The following is a 19,877-nucleotide window of genomic DNA, read 5'->3' on the forward strand; positions in this document are numbered from 1 at the left end:
CCTCTTTAGCCACTTGGCAATTATTGTGCTAACCCTTAACAAGTTTTTGTGGCTATAAGTTTAAGTTTTTACAGGATCACCTATTCACCCCCCCTCTAGGTGCTCTCACATCCCGCGTCCAAATCACGTGGATGCGCTATTTTAGGTATCTGTTTTTATGACAGTTATAGACACGATTCAAGGTTTTCAGCGTAAAAATCATCACGTTTGAGCGTAAAGTAGTATCAAACATAACATTTTAAGGATTATATGTGGATATATGTTATGCCTACATAAAATTTCATGAACTTATGAGGCTATTTACATATTATTAATTTCTTTCTGCATAAAATCATCGAAGAACAATTAAATCCATAAAATATTCTAGTGTCAACTAAAAAAATGCAAATAAGTGACCAAGACTAATAAACATTATATAATAATATAACCTAAAAACTCCCATATAGAAAAATAAAATGATGTATTAGTTATGTTGAAACTTAGATACCTAGAGTGATTTCACGTATAACTAGTGTAACAAGTGGAAGTAAAATAGAAGAAAAGATTTGGACTTCTTTGCTGCTAGGTTTGGGCAGTCACGTTTGGCCCAGTGGCCAGGTTTGGGCAGTCACATTTGGCCCAGTAGGGCTACGTAAACGAATTAAGGCTTTCCTCGCTCGGCCCTCCCATGGTCCTCCTCTGGAAAACCACCTCTTCTCCTAGACTTCTTCCGTTGCATCTTCTCTTCTGTTCTCCACGACGCAGTTCGGCTGCCAGACAAAAACCCTAAACGCCGCCGCCGCCGCCGCTCTTCCTCGAGATGGGAGGCAAGTGCCCGCACCGCAAGGTAAAGAAGCGCCGCCTATCCCACAAGACGGCTCGCCGCGGCAAGTTCCTCCTGAAGGCCGACGATGCCGTCTATGACGAGCTCGTCAAGCTGGCCGACCAGGGCAAGGACGCTGAAGCCAAGGAGCTCCCCGTCGATGAGGACCTCCCAGGCCTGGGACAGTTCTACTGCCTCCACTGCGAGTATGCGCTTCCCCTCTCCTCTCTTTCCCTCCCTTCCATTCCACCGGTATGCTATTTCTTATCCTCTGCCAATACAGGTATATGCCCGTACGTTGCTAGTTGTAAAAAAAAACGTTTTTCTCAATTCAGCATTAGTGGAGCATGTGTTTTAATTCATTCGTGGTACAAAAAACACCTGACTAGCGAATGATAATCCTGTTTATCTTTGCAAAAACTAATTTGAATTTCCATGTGTGCATGAATTAAAACTTACCGTACTGTCACACAATAAGATCTTAAAATACTGGATACTCTTAGTACACAAATGATCCAAAAGAAAGCACAATTCCAGCATTCCAGTCTTTCGCTATTTCATCATCCTCATGTGCCAACAATTATTGTTTGTTTCCCTTCCTGGACACACAGAAAAATGCAATGGGATCCAGCACCGTAATTAGGCCGCAACAAAGGGTGAAATTGTATAGGGAATTTTCAAGCACCCACTCTAGGAGTCTAGGGCCATCAATTTGGTTTACTTCGTCAAAGAACGGATGAAATTGAATAAGTTTCATATCTATGGTGTAAACATCTACTATACCGATATGTAGAAACTGAGAACTATTCCTGCTGCACCGACTGTAAAGCTGGCATAGCTGAATATGTAGAGCTTCTTGTTGATGGGGATGTCTGCAAGAGCTTACCGTTTGGTATTTGCATTGAGAATGGACTGTGATTTCTTTCTTTGACGTGCTTCACAATATCCAATTCTCTAATTGGGTGGTGATGTGTGTGTGTGGGGGGGGGGGACCCCTAATAAATCTGCTAAAACCTCCTTGAAGTCTCTATTTCACCCGCCTTTTTTTCCTCCCTTATTTCTAAACTTTTAGTACTATTTTACCTTCCCTTAGTTATGTACATCTAATAAATACCACAATAGTGGAAGCAATTACTGTCTGTTTCCACAAAAATAGAGCATTGAGGAACCAATTTGTCCATCATTTGTTGCCACTTCTAGGAAGTCGGTTGGCAGGCACATATATCTAAGCTCTTAATATATCATATCAAATAGTAAATATCTCTAATCAACAAAAAGGGAAACCCCAATTATAAAATTTATCCCGTAAATATAATTTATTTTTCTAGCTGTGCTCAGAGAGTAAAAGCAACTCCAAAAGAAGATGTAAACCAACCTTAAAACAGATATTAGGAAGAAAATGATTTTCCTTGCTCCAATAGCTCCCTCATCGCCCCCAAAAAAATTGCATCCCACATCCGCCTCCTCCCCTCCCGCATATTTTCGCGTGATCCCTTTCTCCCCAATCTGTTCGGCGTCTGCGTGCATGCAGGCTCCTGTGTTTTTTATTTTGCCGCGCGCTCATCTGTGGCCGTGCAGACCATCAATGAGTTGGTACAGCTTTCCTGCAGCATGTGGCGTCGTAGGATCATCATGCTGGATCAGCATAAAGGCCCATATACCCGCCCATACCCAGGAGCAAAGCCAGTTTTCAGTTTTTTAGTTGTTTAAGGAAACTGTTGGAGTACACACTATAATTTACTCTTAATTTTTTTAGAATGCCTCCAATAATCATTTTTTTGGGGAAACTTTTTATCATTCTTTTGGAGTTAGCTGGTGGGTCTTACAGGTCTGAGCTTGCTGGCCAATGGCAGCATTGATGAAGGTAATGTTACTGCTAAATAGGCAAAATCCAAATCTAAGAGCCCAAAGCACTGGCAATTCAATGACCAGACTTGACAAGGGGCAGATCATGACATGGCGAGATGATGGACATAAGATGAACTTTGCAGGCTTCATCTTTAGACCATGATATTTATCTCATGTTTATCCACTTATAGATAAACCCTGTTTGTGGAGCCAGAAGATACACCTATATGAAATTTGACCTGTTGGTATGAGAACCAGGAAAAAGCGACCGCCCTCCATTGGTACAAGAATTTCAGAACAGAGAGTCAAGAGACATCTGACAGTTTGCAATCACACCATGCAACCATTGTAGCATGGAATGGCCAAAGACTAATTATGAACCAAGGAATGATGGTGTCAAACTTGGTCCAGTGCATACCATCTAACAAAACCTGGTGCAGTAATAGCCATTATCATCTCACAAGGACCTCTTTTCTCTCTTTACAAAATCTAATAAGGATTCTACAAATTGGATACATTGTAATATTGAATAACGCAAGCAGAAAGGTGTCTGTGTGTCTCTGCAATTTGTCTGTCACAATGATACAACAACAACAAAGCCTTTTTGTCCCAAGCACGTTGGGGTAGGCTAGAGATGAAACCCCGTATGAAAACCTCAGAGCTCAACCCCCAAAGAACAGAAAAGGGAAACAAAGGCAAAGGAGAACCGAAAACAACGAAACGGGGAAACACATAAAAGAGATAAAACCCACAAGGACCAGCAAGATCTAAAATGGACACAAGAAAAGGTCAAACGATTAAGGAGGAAAAGCGAAACTATCAATCAGGGTTCTGGCACGTGAATTGCACACTTCCACCCCTTCCTATCTGCGGCGAGCTCTTTATCAATATTCCACTCCTTCAGGTCTCTCTTCACAGCCTCTGTCCACGTCAAAGTTGGTCGGCCTCTACCTCTCTTCACATTTTCGGGACGCCTAATTATTCCGATATGCACTGGTGCCTCTTCAGGTCTTCGTTGGATATGTCCAAACCATCTCAAGCGATGTTGCATAAGCTTCTCCTCAATTGGCGCCACTCCTACTCTCTCTCGTATATCATCATTCCGGACTCGATCTCTCCTTGTGTGGCCACATATCCAGCGCAACATACGCATCTCTGCCACACTTAGTTGTTGGACATGTCGTCTTTTAGTGGGCCAACATTCTGCTCCATACAACATAGCCGGCCGGATTGTTGTCCTGTAGAATTTGCCTTTTAGTTTGCGTGGCACCCGGTGGTCGCATAAGACACCCGCAGCTTGTCGCCACTTCAACCATCCGGCTTTAATTCTATGACTGACATCCTCATCGATGTCTCCCTCCTTTTGAAGCATTGATCCTAAGTAACGAAAAGTGTCTTTCTTGGGTACCACTTGCCCATCAAGACTAACATCGCCATCCTCATACCCCATGGCACTGAAATCACACTTCATATACTCTGTTTTAGACCTACTAAGCCTAAAACCTTTTGCTTCCAGCGTCTGCCTCCACAATTCCAACTTTTGAGAAACACCACTCCTACTCTCCTCAATAAGTACCACATCATCGGCAAAAAGCATACACCACGGTAAAACTCCTTGTATGTCCCTTGTGACCTCATCTATCACCAAAGCGAAAAGATAAGGGCTCAAAGCCGACCCTTGATGTAGTCCTATGTTAATTGGAAAGTCATCGGTGTCTCCATCACTTGTTCGGACACTTGTCACAACATTAGTGTACATATCTTTAATAAGATTAATGTACTTTGTTGCTACTTTGTGTTTTTCCAAGGCCCACCACATTACACTCCTAGGTACTTTGTCATAAGCCTTCTCCAAGTCTATGAAGACCATATGCAGGTCTTTCTTTTGTTCTCTGAATCTCTCCATAAGTTGTCTTAGTAAGAAAATGGCCTCCATAGTTGATCTCCCGGGCATGAAACCAAACTGATTTTGGGTCACGCTCGTCATCTTTCGCAGGCGGTGTTCAATGACTCTCTCCCATAGCTTCATTGTATGGCTCATGAGCTTAATTCCACGGTAATTAGTACAACTTTGAACATCTCCTTTGTTCTTGAAGATTGGTACTAATGTACTCCGCCGCCACTCGTCGGGCATTCTGTTTGCCCGAAAGATGGTGTTGAAAAGCTTAGTCAGCCATACTATCGCTATGTCTCCAAGACATCTCCATACCTCGATAGGGATACCATCAGGGCCCATCGCCTTTCCTACCTTCATCCTTTTTAGCGCCTCCTTAACTTCATATTCTTGTATCCTTCGTACAAAACCCCTGTTGTTGTCATCGAATGGTTCGTCCAATTCTATTGTAGCACTCTCATTCCCTCCATTGAACAATTTGTTGAAGTACTCCTTCCATCTGTTCTTGATCTCTTCACTCTTCACTAATAGTTGGTTTGCTTCGTCCTTGATGCATTTGACTTGGTTGACATCCCTTGTCTTCCTTTCACGAATCTTGGCCATCCTATAGATATCCTTTTCTCCCTGCTTTGTGTCCAGCCGTTGATAAAGGTCGTCATAGGCTTGACCCCGGGCTCTACTAACCGCTCGCTTTGCAGACTTCTTCGCTATCCTGTACTTCTCTATGTTTTCTGCACACTTGTCATGATGTAAGCGTTTGTAGCAATCTTTCTTCTCCTTGATAGCCTTTTGGACATCTTCGTTCCACCACCAAGTGTCTTTAACTTCCCTTCTGTTCCCTTGACTCAACCCAAACTCTTCTGAAGCTATCTTTCGGATGCATGTCGCCATCTTCCTCCACATGATATTTGCGTCTTCCTCTCCTGCCCAAGGGCCCTCCTCGATAACTCTCTTCTTGAAAGTTTGGGCCACATCCCCTTTAAGCTTCCACCACTTTGTTCTAGTGACCTTGCTATGCTTATTTCGTTGTAAACGAATCTTAAAACGGAAGTCAGCAACGACAAGCTTATGTTGGGTTACCACACACTCTCCAGGTATAACCTTGCAATCTAAGCAGGCATGCCTGTCCTCTTTTCTCAAGAGGACAAAATCAATCTGGCTAGTGTGTTGGCCACTACTGAAGGTCACCAGGTGGGATTGCCTCTTCTTAAAGAAAGTGTTTGCTATAAACATGTCATAGGCTAGGGCAAAGTTCAGGATTTCCTCTCCTTCTTGATTCCTAGTCCCAAAGCCGAAGCCTCCATGTACACCCTCGAAACTGGTGCTAGATGTACCCACATGGCCATTGAGATCTCCTCCTATGAAGAGCTTCTCGCCAACTGGCACACTACTAACCATGTCCTCCAGGCCTTCCCAGAACTCTCTCTTTGAGTTCTCATTAAGGCCTACTTGAGGAGCATACGCGCTGATAACATTGAGAACCAAGTCTCCAATGACCAGCTTGACTAGGATGATTCTATCTCCTACCCTCTTAACATCTACTACCCCATCTTTGAGGCTCTTGTCGATCAAGACGCCTACTCCATTCTTGTTTGTTGCAGTCCCCGTGTACCACAACTTGAAACCTGTACCTTCCACTTCCTTCGCCTTCTGTCCCTTCCACTTGGTCTCTTGAACGCATAAAATATTTACCCGTCTCCTCACCGCAACGTCAACTATTTCTCGTAACTTACCTGTTAAGGAACCTACGTTCCAACTGCCTACACGGACCCTAGTTGGCTCGACTAGCTTCCTTACCCTTCGCACCCGCCGAGGAAGATGCAAAGACCCTTGCTCATTTTTCACTACACCCGGGCGCCGATGTAGCGCGCCACTAAGGATGCGACGACCCGATCCTTGCTCACTTATCACCGGCTCCAGATCAAGAGACAGCGCGTCACTTGAGGGGTGACGACCCGGCCCTTGCTCATTTAACACCATACCCGGGTTCCGATATGGCGCGTCGCTAAGAGGGTTACGCCCCAACGGTTTTCTTTGTGGTTTCATCTCCATAAGATTTGGCTGGTTTTTTACGTTGGTTTGCCGGACCTAACACAACCCTCCTCCTTTACCGGGCTTGGGACCGGCTATGTTGAAACGACTCAAGGAAGTCTTCCAATCAACATAGGCGGAGTTTGTCTGTCACAATGATATGGTATATTTATTGCATGGCATGAAGGCCTGTGGAATCATGGTTTAGATCAACAGCAAATGTTGTAGGATAATCGGTGAACAGAGAAAAGGGACCACACTTATAATATATCAATGAAACAAGTTGATCCTCCTTGCAATACAATTGTAGTTTTCATACGAGGAAAAAGAGGGAGTCAGAATTAACAATATGTGGAGATTTCTCTGCACGTGGATGCAACAATATCTCAGAGCTATGTAGCATCACTAACTGGGTCTGAAATCTACTTTTAGTAGGTAAGTAGGTTGCATAGCTGATTAAGATAACAATGGGTCAGTGCACAACACTTTGTTCCCCCTCTGAATCTGAACTCGGAGACAGGTCAGATAAATGGGGGGAGCACACACAGACCTGCAGGCCACGCCAATTGAGCTTTTTGATGGTGACATGTTCTCATTGCTGTTGGCGGCCACATGAACAAAGCCCATTTAGAAAGTGCCAAACCTGCATCTCGTCAAGCTCCTGTGCACAGGTAAAGTCGACCATGGTGCACTGGGCTTCTCATAGTCGAACTTGCAATTGGTCCCTGGTACTATGATATGTTCCATCATGACTGAGATGAGATGGATGATAACACTCACTTGCCCATTGGCTTTGGCTTTGGCTATAGTCGCTACTTTGGAAGTAATAGTGTGAAGGTCTGAAGGGCGATAACACCAACTTGCTTCATTTTTGGACTTGCAATATGATATTTATCTCATGTTCATCCACTTATAGGTAAACCCCTCCTTGACCACTACTCATCCAAAGCAGGTCATGTTCCTGCACTCAGAATGCATCAGGACTGCTGCAGCACCTTGGACATGCTGCTGCTCTGCCACCGATGTCGTGGCTCACCTTGTCCAGGACGGACGGATCTCATGGTGGTGTGACCGTTCCTGTGTGGAGTCGCCGTTGCTTGGTCGTTGCTTCCCAGGACATCTGGCTTTGGGCGGGGAACCAGTGAGGGTTGGCCACCTAATTGATTGGGCACCTGGCGGTGGTGTCCTTGTAGCTCCGGTGTGGTGGCACTTGGATCCTAACAGTAGTTATCTATAATAAGGTGGGGGGGGGGGGAGGGAGTTGCAGATGGTGGCACGGATGGCAGTGAGGTGGGGAGGGGGCGTGTATGGGTGGGATGGGTTTTATTAAGGGGATGCTGATTGCAGTCACAGGGGCTTTACCAGTGCCTGTGGTATATGTGTCTGTTTTGTTCTTTTTAGTGGTAGAAGATCATACGAGCTGTTCCTGAACTCTCTTGTATTGTCTTATCAGCAAACGATAGGGCAATTTCAGTGAGTTACGGTTGGTTCATTTGATGAATTAGTTGTATGGAAGTGCACAGTTTATAAGATGCTGCTAGTTTTTGTGTTGATATTAATAAACTGAGTGTTTCAGTTGAGTTGTCTGGTATAGAGTAAAATGGTGAAATTTGGTTGATGTTTTTGTGATTTAATGCTTCCTGGAATTTATGATAGTAGATGCCTTGAATTGATTTAGAGGGATTAGCAAAACTGTGGCTACACTTTAAGGTGTGATTGCTGGCGTTACAATGCTTGTGATGAGAACTGCACTTATCTTGTAAATGTGGTAGCTATATTCTAATCTCCTACTGCTAATCGATATATATCTGGTATTGGCTTTGGCTGCAGTCGCTACTTTGCAAGTGAAAGCGTGAAGGATGATCACTACCGCTCAAAGCGCCACAAGAAAAGGTGATCCATTCTGTTTGCTCTAAGTCTAAGTAATATCACGGTAATCATCATTCATAGATAACATTAAAGAAAAAACTATCCTGAACACATTTGATTTATGCTACCAGTTTGATTGGCAAACATGTAATGACCTGCACTTATAAGCTGTTTGGTTTGAGGAATGATCTAGTCCATCGTCTTCTCACTCCTCACTTTTTTGTTTGGTTTGTGGAATGGATTGAGTTGATCCATCATCGCCTCATTCCTTATAGTTATTTAGTTAGTACTAATATGAGGAATGAGGTCATCCAACCAAATTTGAGGAATGGATCCATGATGCATCACTACATTTTGGATGAAATGATTCCTCAAACCAAACACCTCCTTAGAGAGCATCTCCAACAAGAAGTTCTATATTTGAGTCCTAAAAAATTAAAATAGGACCTGATTTTAAGTGTTCAGGACCACAAAAACATTTGCAGCTCCAACGGTTGAGTCCTATAACCAGTTGATAAAACTTGGAGGGACCTTGTTGTGTGGTTCTATATGACACCATAACTAAATTAGTGTTGATCATGCGATAGTAACTAAATTAGTGTTGGACCTTGTTGTGTGGTTCGATAACTAAATTACCAGTATGACCTTTCCCGTCGGCAGACCATGTGAGAAATGTGGTATAGGACAGGTTCTGGTACACGTGAGTGGAATAATTCCGACCTGCTGTGGCGTGTGCCTGTCTCTAATCACAGGCTTCGGATGATTGTAGGGTTAAGGTAATGTCTGGACCGGCCCCGCACACGCAGCTTGATGCAGAACTCGCTGCAGGGATGGGAAAGCCTGACAACGGCCTGAAGCTCATGTCCATGTGAAGGAACCTCTTGCTGGTACTGGTACTTGTTCCGTGCCTTTGTTGCTGCCGTACAATTGAAGCTGCTTTGCGCAGTAAGTAATAGCAAGAGTTATAGCAGACGGTTTTTTTTTGTTGTACGCAAGACTTTCGAAGTGGGTGTAAGTTGTTTTAGAGTGGTGGCAGAGGGGGGGGGGGGGGGGGTGTCAATGCATGTATCATGAAACCATTTATCGACCCATACCAGTGATGATGATGATGATGTCTCGTATCATTTGGCCTCAGACTGCGCTCGTGTGATGTATCATGTATGGTAGTACCACAAAGACAGACGGATGGACGCGAGAGGCGTCCAGGCCAGGACAGCAGCGCTCGCTTGTCAGCTTTCCGTTCTGTGCGAAGATTTTCCAAGATCTGTGTCTGCTGTACAGTACCTGTGCTCTCTATGGCTCTGGTTTCGTCGGCTGATGATGCCGATGGCTGGGTCGTCTATAATAATTGCCTATTTCGCGTAGAGACGGAGAGATTCCTTGGGCTGTGTTTTGTTGTGCTCATTTCATTTTTGATCTAGCAACCTGTACCGGGCGAACGCCATCCTTCCATCCCTGTCTCCCTGTCTGCTGTGCTCTATCTCTCTCTTCCGAGGACGCGTTCCAGCCGGGACGGGGACCATGCACGGCGCGTCGGCACGGGTGAGCACGGTCGTAGTAGTAATGGACGGAAATGACTGAACACATGTACGACTAGGTGGTGCCAAATGGCCAGCAGGGCGATGTTTTTGTCGACAACAAGTTGAGGTGACTGCCGTTAATCTCGGCTCGTACAGTCAGTCAGGTACTAGCCATTATAACCCCCCTCCCTTGTGCTCTGGAAAGAAAGAAAGAAAGAAAGAAAGGAATTATTACGCAGTTTCTTTGATCTGAAGCAATGGCTGGCTTGTCAGGCGATCTGTGTGTGTGCGTGTGTGTGTCTGCGCTAATGATAAGACAGATCCGTCTGCCATTGGTTGCGTGTGCTCTCGACGCGACACACATGACAGACAGACACATCACACATGCGTCTGTCCATCTGATCCAATCTAATCCCTGGCGCAGCACCAGTGCAACTTGCTGCTATATATTCCTACTGCTTCCCTGAAAGCTACCGCCTACCGCTGCTAGCTAAAGCTAATCGATGGCAATGGATTCGAAAAAAGGTTGCGTGCCTTTGGTTTTACTGTTTGATGAGTGAGGCCGTACAAGGTTGCGTGCGCGTGCGTGCCTTACACTCACACTTCACTTCCTATGAAACCATCCAAACCCAGCACACTCCTCACTCAATCCTGGTACAAGGTCAGATCGAGGACTGTACTGTACGTACGTCACAAAAGCATTTCGATCGAACCGTGTGTGTGTTTGGGTTGCAGAGAGAGGAGTAGAGGACTAGAGGAGACGCCTGGTTGTGTTGCGTCGCCAGGCAACAGTGACAAGACAACAGTGCCTGGCGAGCGGTGAAATGGCAGTGACAAGGTTGCCGAGGATAGGCATAGGCTGGCTGGCTAGATTGGGGACGCATCATCGGCGCTCGAGATTTGGACCGGGGAGATAGGGACGGACAGCGCAGACCTCTTTTCCGTGCTGTCTGTGAGCCCAGGCCCAGGCCCAGGCAGCCATGGTCCTACTCCTCCGTCCCGTCCGGGTCCGGGTCCGGCCTTGCGCAGTTCGTCCGTCTTCATGAGCAAGGGAGCATGCACCGATCCCCAATCGGCCAATCCATCCCTTCTCCGTGCCAGCCAGCGCGCTGCGGTTGGGGCGCACCGTCATGTGCGACGAAGGAACAACGCACCAGGGTCCAGGGATCGGTGGATTGGCAGCGGCGAAAGCAACCCTGAAATCAATCGGTGTCACGGCGTGCCGCGTGCGTTGGAAGATGGGTTCCTCCACTGCATCGCATCGCATGTGACTGACTGACTCCCCACCCCCAAGGCCAGGTCAAACTCACGGTCCCTGTTTTCCTGCAAGCCTGCCGTTCTGGCCTTTCGCTCTCCACTGATGCTAGTAGTTGTGCAATCCCTGACCCTTCCCGGGTCGTCTGCAAGCCTGCAGCGCGGTTGGCACCAAACAATTCATTAGGCAGCTGAGAGCTATGCGGCTATGCCACTGACAAACAATTCGGTAGATATTCCCGGGATCATGTCTCGAGAGCAGCGTAGTATGGTCTACACTCTACAGTGCAGAGAATGCTACCTCTGCTCTCGATCGGTTCTTGGGTGGTGCAGTTTGGTCCGTCTGTCTGTCTGTCTGAAAAGGATGGGGTGTCCTCGTAGGAAGAGAGAGAATGGGGAGATTCTTTTGCTTCCAGAGATAGGTGTAGCTTGCCGTTTCTTCTTTCGTGCTACTGCAGATAAGGAGTAAAATTCTGCTATTTGGTACTTATAAGTATATATAAAACAGGCTAACTAAGTACATTAATACAATCTGGGGTGCCTTGGGAGGTAGATGATGATGCGGATCAGTTCCCATCTCTGACACTGTATGTAGATAGATGATACTGATGCGGATGAGAAACAAGAGTAAAAAAAAGGCGAGTGAAGGTTTACATCATCCTAAAACCCCGACTCAAACAGATCGTCAAATTGTACAATCATATGAACCACCGTATTTTCTCCTTTCTTTTTTTCCCCTCATTGTTGCGATCATGGAGTACCACCATTTGATCCGGAGCTTCAGCTTCCTCACCCATCAATCTCTCGAGGAACCAAACCCATCCATCCATCCATTCCGTCCTACGCGGCCCCGTTGCACGAGGTCGACGGCCCGGGCCCGGCCGCCGCGCCCGTCAGCCGCTGCAGCTGCAGCATCCGCGCGTAGCACCCGTCGGGATGGTGCTTGAGCAGGTGCGAGTGCGACCCCTGCTCCGCCACCTTGCCGTCGTCGATGACCGCGATGGTGTGCGCGCCGCGCACCGTGGCCAGCCGGTGCGCCACCACGATGGTGGTGCGCCCGGACCCCGCGCGCTCCAGCGCCTCCTGCACGCACCGCTCCGACTCGGCGTCCAGCGCGCTGGTCGCCTCGTCCAGCAGCACGATGGCCGCCTGCTTCACCAGCGCGCGCGCGATCGCGATCCGCTGCCGCTGCCCCCCCGACAGCTGCACCCCGCGCTCGCCCACCTGCGTCCGGTACCCCTCCGGCAGCGCCGCGATGAACCGGTGCGCGTTCGCCTGCGCCGCCGCCTCCACCACCTCCGCCTCCGTCGCGCCCTCGCGCCCGTACGCGATGTTCTCGTGGATGCTCGCCGCGAACAGGAACGGCTCCTGCGGTACCACCGCCACCACGCGCCGCAGCGCCCGCAGGTTGTACTTGCGCACGTCCTTGCCGTCCAGGAGCACGCGCCCGGACGTGGGCTCGTAGAACCGCTGCACCAGAGCCAGCACCGAGCTCTTGCCGCACCCGCTCGGCCCCACCAGCGCCAGCGTCTTCCCGGCGCGCGCACGGAGGCTCAGGTCGCGGAACACCTGGATGTCCGGCCGCGACGGGTACGAGAAGTCCACGTGCTTCAGCTCCACCTCGCCCCTCGGCCGCTCCGGCACCGGCGCCGCGTCCACGTCGTCGGGCTCCACCTCCGTCTTGCGGTCGATCGTCTCGAACACCGACCGCATCGCGCGCCCGCCCTTGATGAAGTCCGGCGCCAGCGTCAGCGTCTCGGCGGCGCCGTTCGCGGACACCATCAGCACCATGAACACGCGGATGGTGCGCGAGAAGTCGGACACGCCGTGCTTCACCAGCCACGCCGCGTACCACAGCCCCAGCGCGTAGGACGCGTACAGCAGGAACTGCGCCACGCCGTAGCCGCTGCCGGCGATCTGCCCCTTCCAGAAGCAGCGCCGGAGCGGGCCGCGCAGGTTGGCCTCGAACAGCCCCGTGATCTTGCGCTCCGCGTTGAACGCGGCCACGGTGCGCAGGTTGGCCACGGCCTCGCCCGCGATCTGCGTGGCCCTGGCGTGCGCGGCCTCCAGGTCCCCCGAGAAGCCCTTCATGAACATCTTCTGCAGCACGGTGGCGCCCACGACGAGCGGGAACACGGCGAGGAGCACGAGCGCGAGGCGCCACTGGAGGACGAACCCCGCGGTGCAGGCCACCAGCATCAGCGCCGAGTTCTGGACGATGACGGAGATGCGGTCCCCGATGGCGGAGCGCACGTTCTGGGCGTCCAGCGCTAGCCTGGCGGCCACGCGCGCGCTGGCGTTCTCGTCCGCGTCGAACCAGGCGATCTCGTTGCGGAGCACGGCGGCGAACATCTTCTCGCGCACCCGCTTGGTCAGGTTCTCGCCCACCGTGTCCCAGAACACGTGCTGCACCGTGTTGAACAGCAGCGCCGCGGAGGACATGCCGATGAGCAGGTAGCAGTATTTTGCGATCTCGCGCTTCATGTACCGCGGGTCCGGCGCGTAGTAGACGCTGAGCACGGCGCTGAGGATGTAGGCGAAGATGGCGCTGAAGGAGCCGCAGACCATGGAGCCGATGGAGCCGGCGAGCGCGTAGGCCCACTCGGGCGAGTTCATCCTGGCGAGGCGCAGGAAGGAGCTGGCGCCGGCGCGGAACGCCAGCTGCTTGTCCGCCATGGTCCGGTGGTGGTGGTGCGGGTCGTGGATGGAGAGGGTGAAGTCGGAGGTGGAGAAGTCGGAGAGGCGGCGGGAGTAGGGGGAGCGGCCGTAGGAGGAGTTGCGCGTCATGATGGGCGAGCTGACGGAGTTGCGGGCGCTGGAGGGCCTGGCGCTGCTGCGGCGGGCGTTGACGAGCGCCGCCTCGTGCGCCTGCTCCTGCATGCGGATGAGCTTGGCGTAGGTGCCGTTCTCGCCCTTGGCCATCAGCTCGTCGTGCGCGCCCATCTCGGAGACGGCGCCGCCCTGCAGCACGGCCACCACGTCGGCCTTGCGGATGGTGGACAGCCTGTGCGCGATCACCAGGGTGGTGCGCCCGATCATGAAGCGGTCCAGCGCCTCCTGCACGAGCTTCTCAGACTCGGAGTCCAGCGCGCTGGTGGCCTCGTCCAGCAGCAGGATGGCGGGGTTCTTGAGCATGGCGCGGGCGATGGCGATGCGCTGCTTCTGCCCACCGGAGAGCTGCAGGCCGCGCTCCCCAACCTGCACCGGCCATCACCGCCATGGTCAGACAAACGAGTTTGACTTGGACTGCCATGTCTCTCATCAAATAAACCAGTACTCCTCGTCCAGACGTAATTAATAAATAAAAATTGAATTGTTAATAAAATAATAAGTCTTATTCCCTGACGGTGGAGAGTGTTTGAGTTTGACCAGGGATGATGCATGCATGGGCATGCGAGCATTGCTTGGCAAGGAATCATGATCAAGTCAGTTATAGTTATGGGAGTGTGAGTCCGTGTTCTAATAAAATCTAGCCGCTAGTTATGCTAGTACAGTACATATGGCCCCATCCCATGTGGCCTCTAGATTTCGTCTGATTTGATTTGGTTTGATTAAACCCTTCCCAGATGTTATTAACTAACCAGACTGCCTGCCTGCCTGCCATTTGACAGTGATTAAAATAAGCAGCAGCATGGGTTTGACTGGCTCTCTTTCTCAGATGACAGTTTATAATAACAGTTTATGTAAGATACCTACCCTACCACTAGTAGCACAGTAGTAAGTAGAGTAGCAAGAGCTGGGGTGGACAGACACAGACAGGCTGAGTCTGAGTGATTGATAATTCTTGCTTGCACTAGGATCAAAAATCAACTTGACATTCCCGACAAAATACCAACTCGGAATTTGTTCCGTTTCACTCCCCCAACTCCTCCCATACTTCTCATACTCTAGATTCCTAGGGATTGTACCTCTTCCTACGTACCCCAGGTTGATTCTTAATCCTGCTACTACTTTTTATTATTATTAACATTTTTTTCTCTCTCACTCTAGATGTTCATCGTCCATTCATCCTCTGCACTCATCAGCAAGTGCTAGTTTAGTAGAGGCTGTAGAGCTTGTGTCGAGAAAAAGGACCTCTCCTGTCCTGTGCGTGATAGCAAAGCATCCTGGCATGTTACTTGTTGGCAACCCACAGCAGCAAATGCGATGGCAACAGGCGCCTAACAATTGCCCTCCCGTCCTAGTCTACAACAGGCATCTATGTCTATGTGATGGACCCCGACCCCTCTTCCATGGCGTTGGTGGTGGTGCTGCCGGCTGTCATGAGCTCATGTGCAGCTGCCGCGGCCTAACAAACACGAACAGTATCTGATCTGAGGCTAGCTACTAAAGCTTTAGCCCCGGGCAGGCACGAGCGCAGAGTGCGCGACGCATGAGTGAGTGGAGTGGAACGGATGGATGACTTGACGCTGCATACACACCTTCAGTCCCTCGTGACATGAGGAAAAGAAAAGGCTGCGTGCAGATGATGGGGGAAAAAAAGATGCTCCCTTTGCGCTTTTAGAGTGAGTGCATGCATTTTTAGGTTTGGAATAAAAAAGATCGCTGTAAAGACGTAATCATAGTATTTGTGAGAAGAGAGAAAGTAAAAAAAACAACAACAACAACTGAAGTTAGGTTGTCTCGTAGCTAAAGATGCATTTATTCTAAGATAAGCTTTAAACTCTAGAAATGTATTTGATATAGTATTAGAGTGAGTTGCATAAGGTTGGACAGGGAAAGCAGATGTGGAGCAGCTAGGCAAGCAGGCACGTGTGGTCCAGACACCGACAAGTGGATTGGAGAGCAACAGGCAGCAACGGTGGGGAGCAAGCGAGAGAAGTGGCAGTGCAGCTAGTGAGCTAGCTATACGGGACGGACCTGCGTGTCGTAGCCGTCGGGGAGTTTGATGATGAAGGAGTGGGCGTTGGCCACCCTGGCCGCCTCCTCCATCTCCGCCAGCGTCGCGCTCTGGCTGTCCCGCCCCAGCAGCAGGTTCTCCCTGATGCTCGTCGCGAACAGCGCCGGCTCCTGGCTCACCAGCCCGATCTGCCGCCGCAGCCACCGCAGCTCCAGCGACCTGAGGTCGTGCCCGTCCAGCAGGATTTGCCCTGCCAAAACCGAATTGCAGACTTCATCTCGTTCTTCTTCTTTTTTTGTCTGAAAAAAAAATCTACAGGGCTACTATATATATCTATCTATACTGTCAACAGCACAACTGAACCACTTCTCACTGAGCAGTCGGTCAATGGCAGGCATGTGCTAGGCAACAGTAGCATCTTGCCAGGCAACAAATAGTTTTCTTTGTCCCGCGTTGCAGGCACACCCACCTAGCTTAGCTAGCTCTTCTGCTCTGCGTGAATGTATGTATGACCACAAACAGCCACGACCAAAGAAAGTAAAAAGAAAAGCAAGAAAGAGGATGGCTGGTTCTGGTTGGCTAGCTAGCAGGTAGCAGCAGCCCATGAGGCCGGCCAGCTCTGCATGCTCCAAGCATTCACTTCATTTCCATGTCAATGTGGTGGTACAGAGTTACTGCACAATTCACTTTTGTTTGGCAATGCAATGTACAGTGGAGGCTTCTTCTAACTGCTACTGTACTAGTCTACCCAGCAATGGCAGTTGGCGAAGTATTGTTGTTGCGATGGCAATGGCGATTGGCAAGCAAGCGAACTGGACATCCTCAGATTAATGCGCTAAAAGTAGTAACAGTACTAGGTATACCTGCGCTGGGGTCGTAGAATCTCTCGATGAGCGACACCACCGTGCTCTTCCCGGAGCCGGAGCTGCCCACCAGCGCGATGGTCTTCCCGGCGGGCACGCTCAGCGAGAAGCCGCGCAGGATGGGGACGTCCGGCCGCGACGGGTACGCGAAGTCCACGCCCCGCATCTCCACCCGCCCCGTCACCGACTCTGGCTCCGCGCCGTCGCGCGAGGAGATGCCCGGCCTGTGGTCGATGATGCGGAAGATCTTGGCAGCCGCCACACGCGCCTTGGCGAACGCGGCCATGCTCGGCGCCGACTGCCCGAGGGCCCTGCACGCGATCCACAGATACCGTCAGCAGCAATGACGACGGGGGCGGGCCGAGGAGCAGCAGAAGGAGAGAGTGCGTGGTGTGGTGGGCCTTACAGTCCGCCGATCATGACGGAGAACATGGTGGCGATGGCGAGCCCGCCGTTGGTGTGCTGGGCGCGCACGAGGTGGCCGCCGTACCAGAGCAGGAGCCCGTAGCAGCAGAAGACGGTGAAGTAGGTGCCGCCGAGGCCGAGCCCCTTGGCGAAGCCGCTGCGGTAGCCGATCCTCTGCGCCACGGCCAGCGCCGCCGAGTAGGCCCGCATCTCGCGCTCCTCGCCAACGAACGCCTGCACGATCCGTATCTGCGCGAGCGCCTGCTCCGCGATGCCGCTGGCGCCCGAGAGCGCGTCCTGGCTGCGGGACGAGAGCTTGGCGAGCGCGGCGGCGCTCAGCCCGCCGATGACGGCGATGAGCGGCACCACGGCCAGCGTGACCAGCGCCAGCTGCCACGCGGCCGTGAACCCCACGACGAAGCCGGCCACGAAGGTGGCCATGTAGTGGATGAGGTTGCCCAGCTTCTCGCTGATGGCGTCCTGCACCACCACGGCGTCCGCGTTGATGGCGTAGATCACGTCCGAGGCCCGCACGTCGGTGTCGAAGAAGGACACGTCCTGCCGCAGCGCCGCGTCCAGGTACCGGATCCGCATCCGCGTCGACTGCCGCTCGCCGGTCCACATCCAGCAAGAGATCTCTGCGAGCGGGGCGAACGATTTGAACATCTCGTTTGTAGCCACGGCGATTGGCTGACCGACGTGATTTGTCATCCAATCCAAATTGACCGCCAATTCGCGACGCACACAAGCTGGGGCGGCAGGAGGAGGAGGGATAGCGTACCTGCCCACGAGGATGCCCAGATTGCCGCTCCGACGACGAGGAAGTAGAAGGCGTACTTGACGACGAGGCGGACCATGGTGTCCGGGTCGTCGGCGTGGGAGCCGAAGGAGTCGACGAGGTCGGCGAAGAAGCGGAGGAAGACGGGGAGCGAGCAGCCGTGGACGAGCGCGCCGAGGGTGCCGATGAGCATGAGCGCGCAGTCGAGGCCGTCGGCGAAGCGGAAGAGGTCGCGCAGGGCGGCGGGCGGGGTGGGCTTCTTGCTGTCATTGGCGCCGGCGGAGGCTGGCCTGGCATTGGGCGGCTGCTCGGTCTCCAGAGAAGCCGGCGGAGGGGGAGGCGAAGAAGGAGGAGGAGGAGCAGCGCCGCCACCGGCAGATGTAGTAGGCGTGTTGCTGCTGCTGCTGCTGCGGCCAGCAGGAGCAGGGAGCGTGGGTTGCTCTGCTGCTTCCGGTTGCCCGGCTAGGAAGCCAGGAGGCTGGTGGGCGGGAGACGGCAGATGGAAGGCCTCGAGCTCGGGCCGGGCCCACTCGTCGCCGCCGTCGGCATGGGGCGAACCGAGAACGACGACGCGCGCCCTGATCTCCTCCGGGTCGCTGCTAGACATGGCGAGGAGGGGAGAGGAGGGAGGGGGAGCTCCTCTGCCCCCCACCTCAGCAGAGTGGCAGAGCAAAGCAGAGGAGGTGGAGAGGGAGGAGGAGTGGATTGGTTAAGAGCTGGAGTTGCTCATCTCGCCTCTTATAATAATTGGCTTGGGAGTGTGACTGTGTGTGTGAGACCGTCAGGCTCGCTCGCTCCTCCGGTTCCCATTCCCGGCAGCTCATGTCTTTGTAGCAGTAGAAGAGTCCAACTAGTGAGAGAGACTGAATGTACGGACCCTACTTGCACAGTACTCCTACATGTACTGTGGAAAACGAATGGGAATGGATGCATGCGGCACGTTGCGTTCTATCATTTTCATCGTCACTAAAATCTAACGGCCGATAGAAAACCTGCTGCGGCGAAAAGGTCTCATGGTTAATATTTATGAGTAGTTCGATTTGTCCGAAAGTGAATTTTAGGCTTGATTAAAAAAATTCTCTCGCTGCGAGTCCTGAGTGCACTCTAACTGGACCGTTGCAAACTAGATGGTGACGGCTCACTGGTGATGAGAACTAATGTTTAGAAATTTTCTCGACAGGACCATATTTTGGTCTCTTCTTAATATAATACCGATATAACGTTTTTTAAGAAAACCTGCTGTGTATATGAGAAATTCGTTTTTCTTCCATTCACTCGGTTATGCTGCTTTTTTTACCGATGAAGTGTCGGACAACTTTAGATCTCTATATACTGTCACTCGCTAACCATCTGTTTTGGTTTTGTTGCATATGCATCCACTGTGATAAAGAATGGATAAATAAGCATCTCGCGATACGGGTTCATGTGTTTTTCCAACATTCTTACATCCCTTTGCTTGATGCATTCCAAGTGCATCATTTTTCTCTTAAAACAAATGCATCCATTCTAGAAAAAAAACTATTTTATGTAGCCTTGAGATCTACCCCGACTCAACTTATTGAAGGTGTTTGTTGAGATACGGTACGCGTTGCATAATATGTTTTGAAAGAAAGGCACCACACACATATATATATATATATATATATATATATATATATATATATATATATATATATATATATATATATATATATATATATATATATATATATATATATATATATATATATATATATAGAGAGAGAGAGAGAGAGAGAGAGAGAGGAGTTAATG

At 50.6% G+C, this 19,877-nt stretch overlaps 2 protein-coding genes across 2 annotated transcripts; one reads left to right on the top strand and one right to left on the bottom strand.

The window, feature by feature from the left end:
• The first annotated feature begins 670 nt into the window (after window positions 1-670).
• Window positions 671-9,578, top strand: LOC100280453 (zinc finger protein 593). Its single transcript, NM_001153373.2, has 3 exons — window positions 671-1,008; window positions 8,406-8,468; window positions 9,214-9,578. The coding sequence occupies exons 1-3, from the start codon at window positions 800-802 to the stop codon at window positions 9,314-9,316; spliced, it is 375 nt and encodes a 124-aa protein (NP_001146845.2). The 5' UTR covers window positions 671-799; the 3' UTR covers window positions 9,317-9,578.
• Window positions 9,579-11,697: 2,119 nt separating this feature from the next.
• On the bottom strand, window positions 11,698-18,787 carry LOC100384057 (PGP1). Its single transcript, NM_001362241.1, has 5 exons — window positions 18,108-18,787; window positions 17,328-17,964; window positions 16,922-17,232; window positions 16,079-16,308; window positions 11,698-14,416 (listed from the first exon to the last, which is right to left on the bottom strand). The coding sequence occupies exons 1-5, from the start codon at window positions 18,709-18,711 to the stop codon at window positions 12,059-12,061; spliced, it is 4,140 nt and encodes a 1,379-aa protein (NP_001349170.1). The 5' UTR covers window positions 18,712-18,787; the 3' UTR covers window positions 11,698-12,058.
• Window positions 18,788-19,877: the final 1,090 nt, after the last annotated feature.

This window comes from Zea mays, chromosome 1 (genome assembly GCF_902167145.1).
Source record: "Zea mays cultivar B73 chromosome 1, Zm-B73-REFERENCE-NAM-5.0, whole genome shotgun sequence".
Classification (NCBI taxonomy): Eukaryota; Viridiplantae; Streptophyta; class Magnoliopsida; order Poales; family Poaceae; genus Zea; species Zea mays.

Coding starts and splice junctions, on each gene's coding strand:
- LOC100384057 (NM_001362241.1), bottom strand. CDS start 18,711: ATGTCTAGCAGCGACCCGGAGGAGATCAGGGCGCGCGTCGTCGTTCTC. Junction 17,233..17,327: donor TCCGTCATGATCGGCGGACT/GTAAGGCCCACC, acceptor GATCGCGTGCAG/GGCCCTCGGGCAGTCGGCGC. Junction 16,309..16,921: donor ATTCTACGACCCCAGCGCAG/GTATACCTAGTA, acceptor CGGTTTTGGCAG/GGCAAATCCTGCTGGACGGG.
- LOC100280453 (NM_001153373.2), top strand. CDS start 800: ATGGGAGGCAAGTGCCCGCACCGCAAGGTAAAGAAGCGCCGCCTATCC. Junction 1,009..8,405: donor TTCTACTGCCTCCACTGCGA/GTATGCGCTTCC, acceptor CTTTGGCTGCAG/TCGCTACTTTGCAAGTGAAA. Junction 8,469..9,213: donor TCAAAGCGCCACAAGAAAAG/GTGATCCATTCT, acceptor GGATGATTGTAG/GGTTAAGGTAATGTCTGGAC.